At 40.8% G+C, this 17,590-nt stretch overlaps 1 protein-coding gene across 1 annotated transcript; it reads right to left on the bottom strand.

Moving 5' to 3' along the window:
- Nucleotides 1–4,526: 4,526 nt before the first annotated feature.
- On the bottom strand, nt 4,527–6,216 carry LOC123184257 (probable carboxylesterase 5). Its single transcript, XM_044596403.1, has one exon. The coding sequence runs from the start codon at nt 6,132–6,134 to the stop codon at nt 4,791–4,793; it is 1,344 nt and encodes a 447-aa protein (XP_044452338.1). The 5' UTR covers nt 6,135–6,216; the 3' UTR covers nt 4,527–4,790.
- Between the last annotated feature and the right edge of the window lie 11,374 nt (nt 6,217–17,590).

The following is a 17,590-nucleotide window of genomic DNA, read 5'->3' on the forward strand; positions in this document are numbered from 1 at the left end:
ACCCAACCTAGAAGCTTACTTAAACCGGATAATAAGCTATCGAAAGCTTCTAAAATAGCGTCCGAAAACTAGCTACCAGAGCTTAGAGCAATTGAGGAGCCGGCCCACGTTGCCCTGAGTAGACCAATATATATATATATATATATATCACATTGAGCATATATCATACGTCACTTGTGGGTGTTGGTGGGTCAGAAGGGCGTGGAATAGGCCCATGCGAGACGACTTGTCAAGTTTGTCATTGGGAGCACCTATTTGGCGCTAATACTATGCTCCCTTACTGTGAGACGAAATGGAGCATCGACATAAGGGTACGTCTTAATGGGCCAGCCCAGTAAAGAAGTTGTAGGGAAACTTCTTCTGACTGGTACAAACCAATTTTAGAACCTTACGTGTGGTTTTGTTCCTGTGCGTTTCTTCTTGGTTTTATTTTGATTATTTTTACTTTCATTATTTAGTTAATACATGTCTTCTTTTTGTAAAGCACGTTGAATATTTTATGTATATAGGTTAAATATTTTTCATATACACACTGAACTTTGATCCTAATAAATATTGAACTTTGATCCTAATAAATGTTGAACTTTGATCATGATATTATAAATTTTATCAATGGTTAGAGACAACCCCGAAAATGTATTAGGTTCTACATATTTGGATGGTGGGAGAAGCACAATTGTAGAAATGCCTCATATATTATTAGCCAGGACGACAAGGGAGAAGCATAGTCTTAACCATGCTGCATACTATATAAGCATTTTTTGCGTATCTTCTTTTGGTAATGCTAGCATACCTTGATGATAGATCTTCTAGTAAATATTTACCACCACATAGTTACATTACGCAATCGTAGTTTGGTCCCTATCAACTTTCATCATAGAGTTGTAGTTCATACACCGGGATGGTTATACCTATACATATGATATCATTATGTAGTTATTTTTCATCTGTGTGTGCTAGCAATTATACATTGTGCACTTCATATTTTCCAACATAAATGTCTAAACTTAGATTAATTTATGATTGATAATACTTTTGAATTTCTTGTTCTATGATACTCCCTCTGTCCAATAAGGTAGTGCGTATAGATTTTTTCAAAAGCCAAACAATACAAATATTGATCATGTTTATAGACAAAGATATGTACATTGAAAATACCAAATGGATGTCAATGGATACAAAGTCAATTATATTTTCATGTTGCACATTTTTATATTTGTATATATGAATAATTATCTATGTAAAGTCGGTCAAAGTTTGCTTAGTTTGACTTCTCCAAAAATCTATACACACTACATTATGAAACAGAGGGAGTATTTTGGTAAAAAAATGTTCCTCGCATGCACACATTTTCTAATTACAATAGAATTCCTTGGAGATATCTTTTCTGTGGTATCAACGTTTGCAGGACAAAATACTTCCAAGACTTTACTAAAGAGGCTGCAATTGGAATGGCAAAGCGAGGCTGCCATTTCTTTAGCTGCAAAACATAATCAGCCATAACAGTTAGTGAAATTCCCTTGAGTTACCCATCTAAATAGATGTGAAGTCATGATTGAGAAAATATTCCAACTCCAGAAAGAATCAAACCAACAAAATGATACAATACAATAGCATAGACTCATAATACAGATTAGCGAGGATACAAACTTCTCTAGCTTCATAGCACCACCAGGGTAGAGGCAACAACGAATATTATGGTTTTCTTCATAGGATATCTATCCCTCCATGACATAGGCATAGTTTCGGTCATATACCTTACCCGCGCTTTCGCCTACGACCCAGATCAATAGCCCTGCTCATGACAATTTTAAAATGTTAATATAATGTAAAAACAATATCGCATACATAAATGTTTTGTAATATTCAAAAATTTTTTAACATATATTTGAACTATTTTAACATTTGTTTGAAGAAAATGTTCAAACATGTATTTCAAGATTGTTCAACATGTATTTTAAAAATGTTCAACATTATATATGAAAAAATTTCAACTTGTATTGAAAAAATTCGACATGGATTTGAACAAAAAATAAAGAACTAAACAAATGAAAACCGATAAAACACATCAAAATGAAAGAAGAAGAAAAATCACCCATAAGGTTCTAAAACCGCTCCATAGAACCATCCCAAAATCGCTCCTAGAGCTACAATGTTTGGTCAGCCTGTTTAGTGGAGCATCAAAGGCGAGGCAGGACTATCTCATTAAGCGACTTATATAGCCCCCACGGCATAGCAGGCCCTGCCTGGGCTGATTTCCTAAGCTCCTCATCCTAGGCCATAGGTCAGTTAAGCGCCTGGGCCTTGCCCGACACTTTCTTGGGCAGCATACCCCGCCTGAGCAGCATGCCCTGCTTGGGCCACTGGACCGTTGTGCCCTCTTGTAGCATCCATGGATGATCATGTGTTGTGCCTTGGACACGAGCAAATCTTGTCAAGATCATTTTCCCAAACAAATCCATCATCCCTGATGTTGTTCTCGATTCTCGAGTGCTTTAATTTTCTGTATCATTGCAGTATCACCCTAGTACGACTTTGTTTCGGGCTAGTTGCATGATCATACTAACGAATCCTTTTCAACTCCTCCATCTGATGTTCAGCTTGTTCAACGAAAATCGACTCAACTCCAATCCCTCTAGATCAACTATCTGCATACTCCAAACCTCACATCCTTGTTCATGATATCACTTATTAGAAGATCCGGCACATACTTCAATCCATTGAGGACAAGCAGTTGTAACAAAACATCGAGGTTTATTTACAAGGTTCATCGAACATTGGTTACACCAATCCATGGGGCATGACTGCGAGCGCTCATCCCCCAAGTACTAAACCAAACATAGTACATTCAACAACAAGCCTGTTGTGGCCATCTCCAACGACCCACCGCGACCATTCCAACAACCCCTGCCACGGGGTCCGGGTCATCCCTCTCATGATCTCTGTCCAATGTACCAGTTTATGTCTGGTCTATTTGGCTATCAAATGACACCTTTATAGAATAGGCTTGGGTTACATGATTCAACTCAATCACATAAATCTCAACTAATTACAAGACCAACTGTATCCTGATACATACCCATACACATTTGACATAATTTCTTTTAAGATGTATTTGACACAATTTTCACTTGGAGAAGGAAAATAGAAAAGTCGGTGAACATGATAGTGAGAATGGGGATGCCGAAACAGCGGTGAGGGCAAGTGTTTTGTTTTTCTCTTTGTGATTTTTAATATTTTACACCACTGGCAGCGACAAACACATCATGCCATCACCGGTGGGATTAGATTCAACGCTAACCTTAGATTTCTGATGGGTCAAATACCACTAGTGGTTACGCATTTTGGCCTGTTACATGCAAATTATGTAACAACCGCAGCTTTACATGTGCAAAGACTGTGGTGGCCTGTTATTTTTGTGAGTAAAAGTTTGTTAAAACCATTTTTAATATATAAAATGGTTGTGGTTAATGGCTAACCTTCTTCTTTAGGTATATACTCTCATTTTTGATATTTTGCCCTGTTCTTTTTAACATTATTATCCAGAATATGAACCCTTGTATAAAGCCAATTAGTTGTTTGATGAAACCACTCTGGGTCAGTCGTGTGACATATGGGACATTGACAAGTTTGATTGACCCTCTAAAGGAAAAAAAAACTATGCCTATCACCAAAAACTGCCAATGAGATAATATTCAATAGCATAATTTATTTCCATGTGTTAATTTATAAACATAAATGAATGAGTAAGCGATCAGTAGAAATGGAGCCAATCAAATTTTTGTATAAAAAGAGCTCTAATAAAGTGAAGTCTATGTGAACTTAAAAAATCATCTTATGGCATCGAACATGCACAAATATTACATAGTGCTTATTGAATGGGCATTTCTCTGACAACAAAGCCAATTTAGACAAGGACGAGCATGGGCAAGAAATTCTAATTATTTTATTTAATATATTGTACTGCATATTATAGAATGTCCCTTTACATATTGTAATTAGTTTTGTCAATATATTTGTGAATATTCATTTATTATACCTATCCATTTTTATGTCTCCTCGGTTGGAATCAGATGCAAAATTCCAACAGTTTTGTACATAACTAATGCTATTTTGTAGGAAAAAAACATCATTTAATTACTATTATTATTTCCTCATTTTTACTTCCTTGTTTACTTACTGTAATACGCAATAATTTAACATGCACATGTAACATTATTTTTGTGTGTATACACGCATGCAACTTTAACACACATGAAAAAGCATGCACCAATGCAACATGAATCCAGACATGTAACTGTATATTCCATGTTAATCGTACGGAATATTCCATGTAACCGAATACTGCAGAAACTTGTCCTATGAGGAACATACCCTTATTTTTTTAAATAATATGTCAAAGAGGCATTTCACATGCAGTTGTTCCTATGATATAAACTTTTACGTCCTTAAATATGTTCAAAAGCATTTTCAGTTATCTTTTAGAATTGGTAGGCTGTGCTGGTGCACAAATTGATAACTACTTGGACACAATTTGTATAAATTTCATATACGTATGATGATACACAAATACTAGTACATAAGTCATACACCGATCTTACATACATAGTTTATATAAGGAAAAAGAAATATAAATACATCAATACATACACAGCATACAATTCTTTCGACCCAAACAAGCAGTTGGTAAATAATGTCCCTCTGTAACTTTTTGCGTACCTTGCTTATTATATTATTATAGTTATATTGGAGCATGGAATTCTGGAAGCATGTAGATCAACTTTCATCCACTAGATGAAGTTGTGGAAAACACAACTCTCCGGAGCTGTTGCTGATAATGAGATCCTGTTGGTCTTGTTAGACTTGCTAAGATGGCCCAAAAATAACCCATATCTAGTCTTGGAGGCCCTTCTTCCCTGTCCAATGCTTAAGCAACTACTACGTGTCATATCATTAGGGCCACTCAACAAGATTTTCATGGCCATCCCACACCCAAACACCCCCATATACGGCCTAGTAGGCACGCATTCAACAGGCTGGACAGCAAATGATGTCTTCTTCTTACCTCGGGGGCGTGAATGCAGCTCGTGAAGCTCTGGCAGCAAAGCGGCCGGCAGTGGCAAGGCCGTGCGTTGGTTTATGAACTGCACTATGGTGTCCATGAGAGTCTTGCTGGTCCCACGCAGTGGGTTGTACAGGTGGAAGCCATGGTCTTCGCCCTCCGACTCCACCAATGTCACCACATTTTCATCATCGGCCCATGAGCAGCAGTCATATATGCGGGACGCCAGCCGGCGCCCGCGGTCACGCAAGGTGTCCTTCTCGGCAACGGCGACCAGCACACGCCGGCATGTCAGGGAGGCGATCTCCTCGTCGGCAGGGTTGACCCGGCAATCGTCATTGCCGAGCCGACCTGCCGTAACGAACGGCCAGAGCCTGTCGATGACCTCAGTAGCAAACATGGCGACGCCGTCCCAGACTTCCTCGGAGCTGGACAGCCGATCGTCTCCCCAAAAGTATGGTTGCACGATGACAAGACCCTCAACGTCGATGTGGTTGCCAGTGCCACCACCGGTGGCCGCACGCACCGCCGTGTTGTAGACGATGTTGCCGCCAGCGCTATCGCCGGCGAGAAACATGCGCCCGGGATCAGCGTGGTAGGAGAGCCAGGGGTCAGAGAGGGACGCCACCCACTGAAGTGCCGCCCAGGCGTCATCATAGGCCATGGGCACGGTATGCTCCGGCGCTAGACGGTACTCCACGGACACGACGAGGGCCCCGGCGCGCGCGGCCAGGGACCTGGCGTAGTTGTGGTACGTGCGGCAGAACGCACTCTCCGTGCAGAAAGATCCGCCGTGGACGTACATGATGACGGGGAGCAGCTCGCCGGCGGCTGCGGCAAGGGAGGGAAGGAACAGGCGTGCGGACACGCCCGTCTTCTCGTCGATGACGGCGTCCCTTGTCGCAACTCCACGGTTGGCAGCCGCGTCCTCGGACGCTGCCACGAATGGACTGCGAAGTAAGCGTTCGACATGGCCGCCGTTGTATTCACGTATAAATGGATATAGGTCGACGGTGATGTCCTCCTCGGCGTCAGCCTTCTTACTTGCTGGAGAACTCTTGCTTGGATGCATTATTGTGCTAGTTAGCACTTAGCACTTGTGTGTAGGCAGTATAATCTAATGCCGAGCATGCAACTCTATTTTGTGTTGTCCACTTTGTGGTGGCTGAGACGAATTAAGCGGTTCGTTGGTTTTTATAGCTGGAGTTTGTGTCCACTCCCAACATGCCCATGTATGTTGGCACACCCTTTAGCTATACTTAGTTCGACTAATAAACCAATTAGGGTCAGTCGGTTTTTTAGGACGCTGCTAGGCGCCGGCGCACCGGCCCAAATTTGGGCCGGTCTGCCCCAGCTACCTGATACAGCTACGCACAGCCGTTCGATACAACCATACCTCTTCTTCCTTCCGCTCCTCGTCTTCAATGTGGTCACTGGTCAACACCGGGAAATCCATGGCGGGCGTAACTCTCTCCCCTCCATCGGATCCTGTGCGCGGCGTGCGTCCGTCCTCGCCTGTTTGCCTCGCCCCTCGATGCTCGCCGCTGAAGCTCGCCGCCCCCAGAAACGCAAAAGGAAAAAAATATAGGCCGTTGACCCATAGCAGCTTTTCTATTGCCTCCCCCGTTCCCAGTTGCATCCATGGGTGGTCCTTCTCGGGGCGGCCGCAAAACAACGGTTCTCGCCAGTGTTGCCGTCCCTCTGATTGCAACTAATGCGGTCCACGGCGTCGTTCGCCAGCCGAGCCGGTGGTAGCAAAAAAAGACACTGATTCCAGCAAGAAAATAAGATGGTGGTAACAAAAATTTGTTGTCCCAGCAAAACCTAGAAAATGGCAGTAACAAAAATCATCAATGGTTCCAGCAAAACACAAAGCTGGTAGTAGCAAAAAAAAATCAGGAGTGATTTCAGAAAAAGAATTGATGCAGCAAAAAAATCACGCCGGCGACAACACCACCATCCTCTTGATTATAGCAAAATTTAAAGAAGGTTTCAGCAAAAAAAGAAGCGGTTCCAGAAAAAAAATGATGGAGGAAAACATCCATAGCAGCATAACTCAAAACAAATTCGATGTAGCAAATGAACTAGCTAGTTCCAACAAAAAAAATCACTGGTTTCAGCAAAAACTGAAGTCGTTGGTGAGGGCGTAGTCTGGTTCCAGCAAAATTGGAAACTGGTTCCAACACGTGGCCTTGCTGGTTGCAGCAAAAAACGACGCCGGTTCCAGCAAAAGGTGTTGGCCGGTTCCAGCAAGGTGCCACCGGCTCGCCGTGTCGGCTGTAGCTCGCCACGCCTCTGATTCCAGCTTCCCGTCATGGGTTGTAGCAAGATGCGGCACCGGTCACAGCTCCCCCGGACACCGGTTGGAGCTTCTCACATCCATGGTTGCAGCATCGGCTAACCATGGCCGTGGAGAAAAAAGAGGGAGGTAGGCTCCGGCCATGGCCGGGCGCAGCTTTGCTGGGCGGATGGGCGGGATGGAGGGAGGAGGCAGCCGGTCGCAAACCACATGTCTCCCGAATGGCAGCTGTCGCGCAGCGACGAGGAAGCAGGAGGAGGAGACTGCGGGCGGCGGCCATGGCGATGAGCTGCTGGGGAAGAAAAAGGAACGAGGCAAGAAAAAAGATGTGGCTGCGGCTCGGTCCTCGTGTGCTAGGGGATAAGAATGAAGACCGGTGCATGGGGCCACAGGCGATCCGCGTGGCGCCTGACCGAAGGAGTTGGGCCTGCAACATCGCAGCGAGCCACGAGCGACCGGCCGAAGCTTCCGCCGGCGTCCCGGCGTGAAAAATTTCCCTTTTTTTAACTCTGCACACGTACACTAGCCCCAAAGTGAAAATTTGAGCGGTAATGGTACGCAGCAGCCGATCCATAGCCGCTCATACCAGCGTCAGGATTCGTGCTGCAATATGCAGTATAACGATTGAATGGTTTTCAAGCTCGTATACAGGACATGAGCGTTTGGTTTATGGGTGTATATATACCTTATATGAAAAAAATTGGTAATTAAATAAAAGTAAAAAACTGAAAATATTTTTGAAATAACTTGACCTTGCATTGTACTTGTAAAAACACTAGAAGCATACACGCGCCTTGCTGCGCCGTTCTACTTTTCCACTAGTTATTTATTTGATTGTTAATTCACGAATAGATTCCTTGCTGCTCTATTTGCGTGTCGGGGGTTGTTTTTCACTTCATGGGTCTTCTGTGTTTTGACTTCCATAATTTTGCGGCCGGAACACCCTTTATTGCATTGTAGGATATGTCCAGATGCTAAGAATCATCATTTACTTGGTAGGATATTACTCGTTTTTTACAACTATTGTTCTTCACAAAAATGATATGTTAGCAACACTGCCAGAAACATATCCAAAGCAGTGGTAGGCATCACGCATACCCCGGACCTGAAGAGTTAACCATAGTGTTGGATGAACATGATAATATTCATCTACAAAACTAATTCAAAACTATGATATGCGTAACTGAGGCTTCTGATTGTAGTATTCATCTAGAACAATCATACAGCTCTATAATTTGACCAACCAATATTTCATAACTTACCTTAGTCAAACAATACAAAACACCAACAATTATGGTCTGCAATAACGGTAAAAGGGTAGTGGAAGTGAGAAATACTTGGAAGTTGCAGCACTGCATCAAAGTATATGGCTTCTGATTTTTAATATTGATCATTTAGATGTGTAGTTAGAATGAAAATAGAAAGAACATATTTGAAATAAAAGCAATGCTTTACACTGACTAATGACAGAAAAGGGAATGGATCATATCTATAGGGGCCTCTAAGAGGAAGAGACAAAAATGGGAGGATCAAGAGATAATAGTATAAGTGATTGATCTCAGTTTTCATTTGGATGTAACATTACTGATTCATTAACAAGGCCTGATCAGTTGTGTATATAAGCAACCCTGTGACAATTAACCAAATTATCTTCACAGAAAAACCAAGTTAGCATCTTCTCATTGTTTTACTGCCAACTAAGTTCAGTTAGAGATCATGCTCCTTAAGTGTGCGACCATATGCTAATTAATACTCCTTCCGTTCTAAAGTATAGTACATACTTTGTTTTGAAAAGTCAAGCGTATCAATGTTTGACCAAGTTTTAGAAACAAATCAACATCCACATGTACTTTTATAGTTTAGTTATTTAGTACTTTAGACATTGATAGTTTATTCTATAAACCTGGTCAAACATGGACATCTTTGACTTTTGAAAAAACTAATATGCACTGCATTGTGGAACAGAGGCAGCATAAAGCATGTCGTGTATAAACTGTCTGCATGAGGTTGTTAATCCACAAGCACGAACATGGTAATCAAGCAGTGAAGCATGAGGCTTTCAAATTGAAACCTTACACGGTGAGATAAAATCCCGGTATAATCTGCTACTTGTTTAGCCCCGAAGCGAGCGAGATCGAATTTGAATCAGGCTGCGAAAGAAGTGATGACAGAGGGAGAGGAAGGAGGTATGGAGAGTTGTACTGCAGACCTTGTGGGCCATGGCGTGTTGATGAAGGCGACCAAGTTCTGAAGATGATAGTCATCCCTGTCCAGCGTCGTTGCTAGCCATGGCATCCTACCTCGTCGTGTGCTCTTCTAGGCCTCAAGCATCATCGTCGTGGGACGTTAATCACCGCACAAAAGAAGGGGAGAAAGATGGGGCAATGGGCGCTGTGTGCGGCGCGGTGGTGGACAGGCAAAGCCCGTGCATCCTTGTGGTGCGGAGGAGGCGGTGTGCGCCAGGCGCCCGTGCAACCGTGTGGTGTGGAGCAGGCGGTGATGGACTGGCAGCGCCCTTGCAACCATATGATGCGGAGGAGCAGGTGCTGGGTCGGGTGCCTGTGCAACCGTGTGGTGTGGAGGAGGCGGTGATGGCTCGGGCTTACCGCCATGAGAGAAGGGGAGAAAGATGGAGAGATGGGTGGGACATGTGGCATGGTGGTGGACTGATGATGCCCATGAAGTCGTGTGACGCAGAGGAGGCGGTGATGCGCCAAGCTGTCAGTGACCATGCGGATGTGCGATGGTACATCACTTTGACAAGCGTGGATATAGTTGGCCGCGTCATTAATTCCCCTCATACCAGATGTACATGAGCGACATGTAACCCTTTTTGTTCTCGCAAAAAGGTAGTCCCTCCATTGTAAAATAATGTCATGGTTTTAGTTCAGGGAGTAAGTGACACGTAACCCATCAAGTATTGGACATGGTTGACCCGAACAGTAAACAATATCTATTGTTGGATGGTTAGGAGGACATTGATATCCCCTGCTCACCAGAGTTCAAGCCCTAGACTTGACATTTGTGCTCGCATTTTCCTGGATTTATTTCAAGCTTTTCGACGATGTGCGTTCAGTGGGAATAGACGTTTCCTTCAACTACAAAGGCGTGTGCGGCAACTTCGTCAATCTCAAGATGATGTGCAGACTCGGTCTCTCGGAGGTATTCATAAGGATAGGATTGCATGTATGTATTCATAGGGGTGAGTGTGTGTGAGTGACTTTGATTTTTATTGTGTTAAGAAAAAAAATACCTACTCACCCAGTAAAAAACTAAGTAATTCTCCTAAAAGACGACGTGGTCACTTGATCTTTCCAGCCCGGAGCGCTCACCGCGCTTACATTCGTGGAAGCTTAGATATTGTAGTGATTTGACTACTTAAAAAATCGGCTAAAGAGTGTGAATAGTGACTTATAATAGTAATATTTTTTGATTTTTTGCCCTGAAGTCAATGCTCTTTTTTTATTCCTTCAAAAATATATACTAGTGCAAAAGAAAGTCAACTTTATTTAAGAAACGTCTTAAATTTTTTGACTTTTAAAATTAATCTAAACCCTATATAAGATGTATATACACCCAGTAACCAAAGAGTATTTCCTCTAGTATACATGGCTACTATGTGACAAGGTTACATCAACGGACTAAGCTGACGCGTGTCCCACTAGATTTATGTCTCGTCATGCATGCATGATTGCATGCTCCCGAGCCACTCCACCCATAGATTAATTTGAATTCCAAACTACGGGATAGCCAAAACAAGATCAAATTTGAATATATATTTAAATGAGATAAAATTTATTACACTATTTTCACTTTTTTTTAGAAAAAGAATGTTTCACTCATTTCTAGAAAAAACAAGTTTCACCCATTACTTGAAAAATGATCACAGTCGTTGATTTCACTCATTTCAAAAAACATATTCCACTCAATTCAAACAAATAATTTCAATCATTTTCACAAAGAATGATTTCACTCGTTTAAAAAAAACATCACACGTTAAAAAAAGATTTCACTCTTGCCATTCAATTCAAAGAAATAATTTTAATCACTTTCAAAAAGAATGATTTCACTTGTTTTCAAAAATTCTTTCATTAAAACATGATTTCACCCTTTAATTCAATTCAAACAAATAATTTTAATCATTTTCAAAAGTAAAAATTTCACTCAATTAAAACAACATATTTCACTCATTAAAAAACAGATTACATTCAATTCAAACTATAATTTGAACCTTTTTTAAAGATAAAGATTTCACTTGTTTAAATAATTTATTTAACTCATATCAGAAAACAGATTCCATATATTTCACTAAATGAAAACAAATCGTTGCAATCATTTCCAAAATGAACTATTTAATCGATTAAAAGAACATATTTCACTCATTTAAAAAAAAGGTTCCGCAAATTTCAAACATTTTCGAAAAGAACGATTTTACTTGTTTGAAACAACATATTTCAGTCATTTGAAAAAATAGATTCCACTTGTTTCACTAAATTCAAAGAAATAATTTCAATCGTTTAAAAAATAGGGATTTCACTCGTTTAAAAATATATCAAGGAGAAAATAAAATTGATGACTTTTAGAATGGGAGGAGAGATAAAGATATTGCATGCATGTGTCCTATACTCCTAATACAGTACTTATGTCAAGAAAGGACTAGAATGGATGAACATGCCTACTTTAACTTACACGCGGGGAACATCTGAGGTGATTTAAGTCCAAAATACACGAAAGGTTCACATGCAGATACAGGCATGTACATCTATGGTATGCCCATGCAGCACAAATCTCAATAAAACCTTGTCAGTAGGAGATTTGCGTACGGTCACCGCTCAAAATATGGATCAAACCGGAATGGAAACGGATGGAACTGAACGCTACCACATTTGTTTTCTTATATTTTTACAGAAGCGTAAACGAATACAGAAACCGGAAAATGGATAAGGAAACAGCACTATCAAAAACGGACACAGAGTGAATACAAAGCGGACACGGAAACAGACATGGGCGTTGACCGGCACATAAAAACCCCTTCATAGAAAAATACACACAAAAACAGAAGAAAAAAAGAATTGTTAACATGGCTATAGCGTCAAGCTGAGTACATGTGTGGTAGTAGAAGTTGGGCCTCAAATGATTGGACTACAAAGCAGCCATAGGTTTATAGTAAAAACGGAAATTCCTTATTCACGGAAACGGAAAGTTTCGTCTCCATGCATGTTCCACCGGAAAACATAGTTCCATTTTTGTTTCCGTTTCCGCACTAAAAAAATCCATTTCCACTTCCGTTTTCTAAATCTCTGTTCCCTGTTTTCATATTTCCTCTATGTTTCCATTTTTTTCTTCGGAAAAGCGGAAAGTTTTCGCTCCATTTTCATCCCTAGCTTAAAATGACTTTGACGCTACCCCATGAACGTGGCATGCAAGCAGTGCGTGCATTATTACATGTGGCGTGACAGCCAAGAGCATTAATCGGGCATGTTAGTGGAGCGAAAGTGTGATCAATCCAGCAATCTCGTTTTAATTTGAATTTAAAGATATTTTTATGGGGTTTCTCTATCGTGCTAACTTACAAGTCTGAATATTCTATGTCTCTTCTCCATGTCTTCTTTATTTATTTTCAGTTTTTGTGTGTGTGTCTGTGGGGGGGGGGGGGGGGGGGGGGGGGGGGGCGCACGCACATGTGTGCGGGTAGATGACACCATCCATATAAGGTGCACTTTACTTTTGATATGTCTAGAGACGATTAATTTACAACTTTGGTGTCTTGTTATTTGAATATGAAGTATGGCATGAATGTATAGATGCAAATTATTTATATTTAGTGCACAAAATATTTTTTGAGATCTTAGGTGAGTAGCAATGCCACTAACACGTCCTTTCTTTGAAAACTATTTTTAGTTTTTGTTTCATTTCTGTTCTTGTTTTAAGTGTACTACCAATGCCACTAATTTATTTAATCTCAAAAACATTTTTTATGAAATTTCAATATTATATGTTTATTATTGCGTATTAAAAAATGTCAATTTGCTCAAGTGTTTTGTGATATTGCTCCAAAACCCTCAACCACTTTATCAATCCAAATATGTCCAAAACCCTACAATCCAACTCGGCTCCACCGAAACTTCCACATTCGGACCCACCGAGTTCATCTGGACACCGCCACAGCCAAAACCTAACAAATCAGAGTCACCGATATGGTTCTCGGTCACACTGGGATGGCTTGCCCAACTCTCTGTAACTTGTTGCAATTATTACGGTCTCTCCGGGTTTTGCAATCGGTCCCACTAAGATGGCCTGCCAAATCTTCTATAACCAACTGCAATTATATCGGTCCCATCGAGTTTTGCAATCGGTCCCACCAAGACGGCTTGCCAACCTTTCTGTTGCCTTATTGCTTCACTTCGGTTCTACCAAGTTGATGCAATCGGTGCCACCGAAATGAGGGATGCCTTTGCCATTGCACATCGGTCCCTCCGAGTTGTTTCCGTTCCATCCCACTGAAACCTCCAATGTTCATATCTTTTACACAGCTCGGTGCCACCAAGTTGGGTCAAAAGTGTGTAACGGTTGGATTTTGTGTGGAGGCTGTATATACCCCCCACCCGCCTCTTACTAAGTAAGAGAGCTATCAGAACGTGCCTACACTTCCACTACTCATTTTCGGAGAGAGAACCACCTACTCATGTATTGAGATCAAGAGATTTCATTCCTACCATTTAAACCTTGATTTCTAGCCTTCCCCAAGTTTCTTTCCACTCAAATCCTTTTTCCACCATAGCCAAATATGTGTGTGTGAGAGAGAGTTGATAGTTGGGAGACTATCATTTGAAGCACAAGAGAAGGAGTTCATCATCACATCGTCTATTACCTTTTGGAGAGTGATGTCTCCTAGATTGGTTAGGTGTCGGTTGGGAGAGCCTCCGACATAATGTGGAGTTGAACCAAGAAGTTTGTAAGGGCGAGGAGGTCGCCTAATTCGTGAAGATCTTCCTGAGTGAGGCAAGTCCTTCGTGGGCGATGACCATGGTGGGATAGACAACGTTGCTTCTTCGTGGACCCTCCATGGGTGGAGCCCTCCATGGACTCACGCAGTCATTACCCTTCGTGGGTTGAAGTCTCCATCAACGTGGACGTACAATAGCACCACCTATCAGAACCACGCCAAAAAATCTTCATGTCCCCATTGCATTTGCCTTCTCCAAACCCCCATTTAATTATATGTGCAATGTCTTACTTTCCACTGCTATACTCTTAGAATTACATGTGTAGAGTGTTGCTTCACTTGCTATAATTGCTAAAATCTGCCTAGAACTAAAATTAGGAAAATGTTAGGTTTTATTTGGTCAAGTAGTCTAATCACTCCCCTCTAGACATACTTTTGATCCTACCCCCCCCCCCCCCCCCCAATATGCGTTCGGTGCCAGTTTTGCCTTGAGCATCTTACGTGCCATTCCGATCACCTTCTATTTCCCTCGCTCAAAGACATTGTTCTAGTGCGGCAACTATGGGGCACTGAGGTGATGTTGCCACTAGTAGGGAAACCCCTAATTAGCGGTGTTTGATAGTGATGATTAGCAGCGTTGGCGGAGCACGTTGCTAGTACAATGCCACTAGTGAGTTAAGGCTACCAGCTTGCGGGCTAGACGCTGCTAGTCTGTGATAGCTAGCAGCGTTCGAGCAGGACGCCGCTATTGTGTGTTACTTTAGCGGTGTTTATGCCACGAAGCAGTGCTAACTTGTAAAGCACTAGGAGCATGCCCACGCGGCGAACACTTCTAATCGGGAAGTCAAGTAGCAGCGATGATTTCAGCTTATACATTGCTGATTTAATGTCCTGGATAAAAAATTAAAATCATTTATATTGTTTTGCAGCATTTTGATCCTATTTTGCTGCCAAAGAAAATAATGTAATCCAGTTGGTGCAATTGGTAGCTTTCATTCAAGTTCTACCACGTAGAGCAAATGTACGGCTGATTTAATTAACTATACACATAGCAGTAGTCATGCCATAGGAGGATTTTTCCTAATTAATTTTCCTGCCACTTTTGTAGCCCAACATGGTGCCATGGTAGCTGTTAGGAGCCAAAAGAATAATTATGCTTCCATGACACCTTTTTGGGCTAGCAAAATATAATGGAACATTATCTAACATAAGTTCAACACACACAACTAACATGCATACTAAACAGTAATGTTCTCAACAAGGCGGTACATATGATGATTTGAAGGAGAATGTACACAATCTATCAATTGAATAATGAGGGGACAACAAGAGAGTAAAGTGATCGGAAAGGTACATATATTATGATTGAAAATGAGAAGATGCCATTTTAAAAGGCAAATTTCTTTACATTTTAAGTGAAAAAACTTATTTATAGGTACTATTGATATATAAATAAATGCTTGAGTTTGAACAAAAGAAACAACATGATGAGATTTTTATTCAAAAGTATTCTATCATTACAAAACGCATAACCGTCACCAGCAATAACAATGATCGAACATATACCTTAGATATATTTTTATATAAAATGTGATGTATTTTTGGAACTAAATAACTAATTGAGATACATACATATCTAAAGATAATAAAGATTCACTAGCCTACCTGTCCATGCTGATGAATTCTTATGTTGTATACATCTAACTTCCCATACATGCTATTCGATCTCAACTATATGTACTCATGTAATGCCATAGACAAAGAATCGCCTATCTTAAGGTCAAAACTTTGATTCAATGTATTTTTATATCCTCACAGACAAATAAATGTACAACTAACATGATTATCTACGGAATCGTAAAATATATTTTCAACAATTTGAACGTGTACGATCCATTTGTGTGGATTACTTCTAATGATAAAAAATTGGCTACTCTCCACCAAAGCGTTTAAATTTTTAGAGTTGTTCATGGTTGATAATCTTTGTGGACAACTTGACACACACCTACACCTAAAAGGTACATAAAGAGTTAGTTCTTCAATAAATTGTTGACAACATATTTTTATGTGTTTGATCATCCAACTACCGATCTTACATCACTTAGTCAAGCCAATTAAGCCACAAACATAGAAATTCTTCTATATTATATTGTCCAAATTTTACAAGTGAGAAAATTGCTCAAAGTTTGCATAGATTTATCAAGCATCACTGCAACAATATATAAATTGAAAACCCAAGCATGTGGAAATATAAATACGTTGAAAGCATTTACAAAAATTAATTACATGATTAAAGAGGTAGATATTTAAGAATTTGTTAATTACACTTTAACCATTTACGTATGATGAATTTGGAGACTCATTGTTAAACTTTATAAAATCCTAGCCCGCACATTGATGGGGCACTTTGCTAGCTAAAGAAATAAACATATGTCTGATCCTAACTCCATTCATTTATCTTGGTCCACATGGAATACCGAACACATTTTGCAAATCATTAACGTGAACCTCACCGCCCATGAGGACTAGAAAATTGGTCGGATCTGGTGGCCGGCAGCAATGAGGGCCCCACCGACAAAGGAGATCCGGCGAAGGCTAAGACTGCTCATAGAGGGAGTAACTTCAGTAGTAACATATGGTCCAACCTAGTAAATTTGCTTATGTGGCAATGATTTAATGTGAGAGATGATTTGAGAATAGCTAGTTACTCACACTATGAGTAATATCATACATATCAAGACAAAATGAGTATACAAGTTAAAAAATAAAGTCATCTTAAATTGTGGATCGTGAAGGTAGTAACATAGACTAATCATAATATATGAATGTTACTAGTTTAAGTTACTCTCCACTGTGACCAGCCTAATGCAACTGCAGCGAGACCGAGGAGGCACGGGGCCTCAACCCTAGCCCGGAGTTCGATGGCGTTGAATGTCACCCACGGCTGCCAGTACACGTTTTTTCGAAAGACAGTTTGCTTTCATTTTCATGTTTATGGTTATAGTTATTGTCATTAATAGTTGAGTGCCCAAAACGATCAATCATGCAAGTTGCGGCAATAAAAACATGCTAATTGTAGGATTTAATGCGGCCATTAGTTCCTACCCGTCACTTCACCAAGACCTACACTAGTCAAGCATGGACATCACGATCTAGGCATGCCTTAGATTGGACACCGCAAAAAAAGTTGAACAGTGGAAAAAAGCCAACCACCAAACCAATCTTTCCTTGCAAATTGGACACCGCAAAAAAATTGAACAGTGGAAAAAAGCCAACCACCACA

This window comes from Triticum aestivum, chromosome 2A (assembly GCF_018294505.1).
Source record: "Triticum aestivum cultivar Chinese Spring chromosome 2A, IWGSC CS RefSeq v2.1, whole genome shotgun sequence".
Classification (NCBI taxonomy): domain Eukaryota; kingdom Viridiplantae; phylum Streptophyta; class Magnoliopsida; order Poales; family Poaceae; genus Triticum; species Triticum aestivum.

Coding starts and splice junctions, on each gene's coding strand:
- LOC123184257 (XM_044596403.1), bottom strand. CDS start 6,134: ATGCATCCAAGCAAGAGTTCTCCAGCAAGTAAGAAGGCTGACGCCGAG.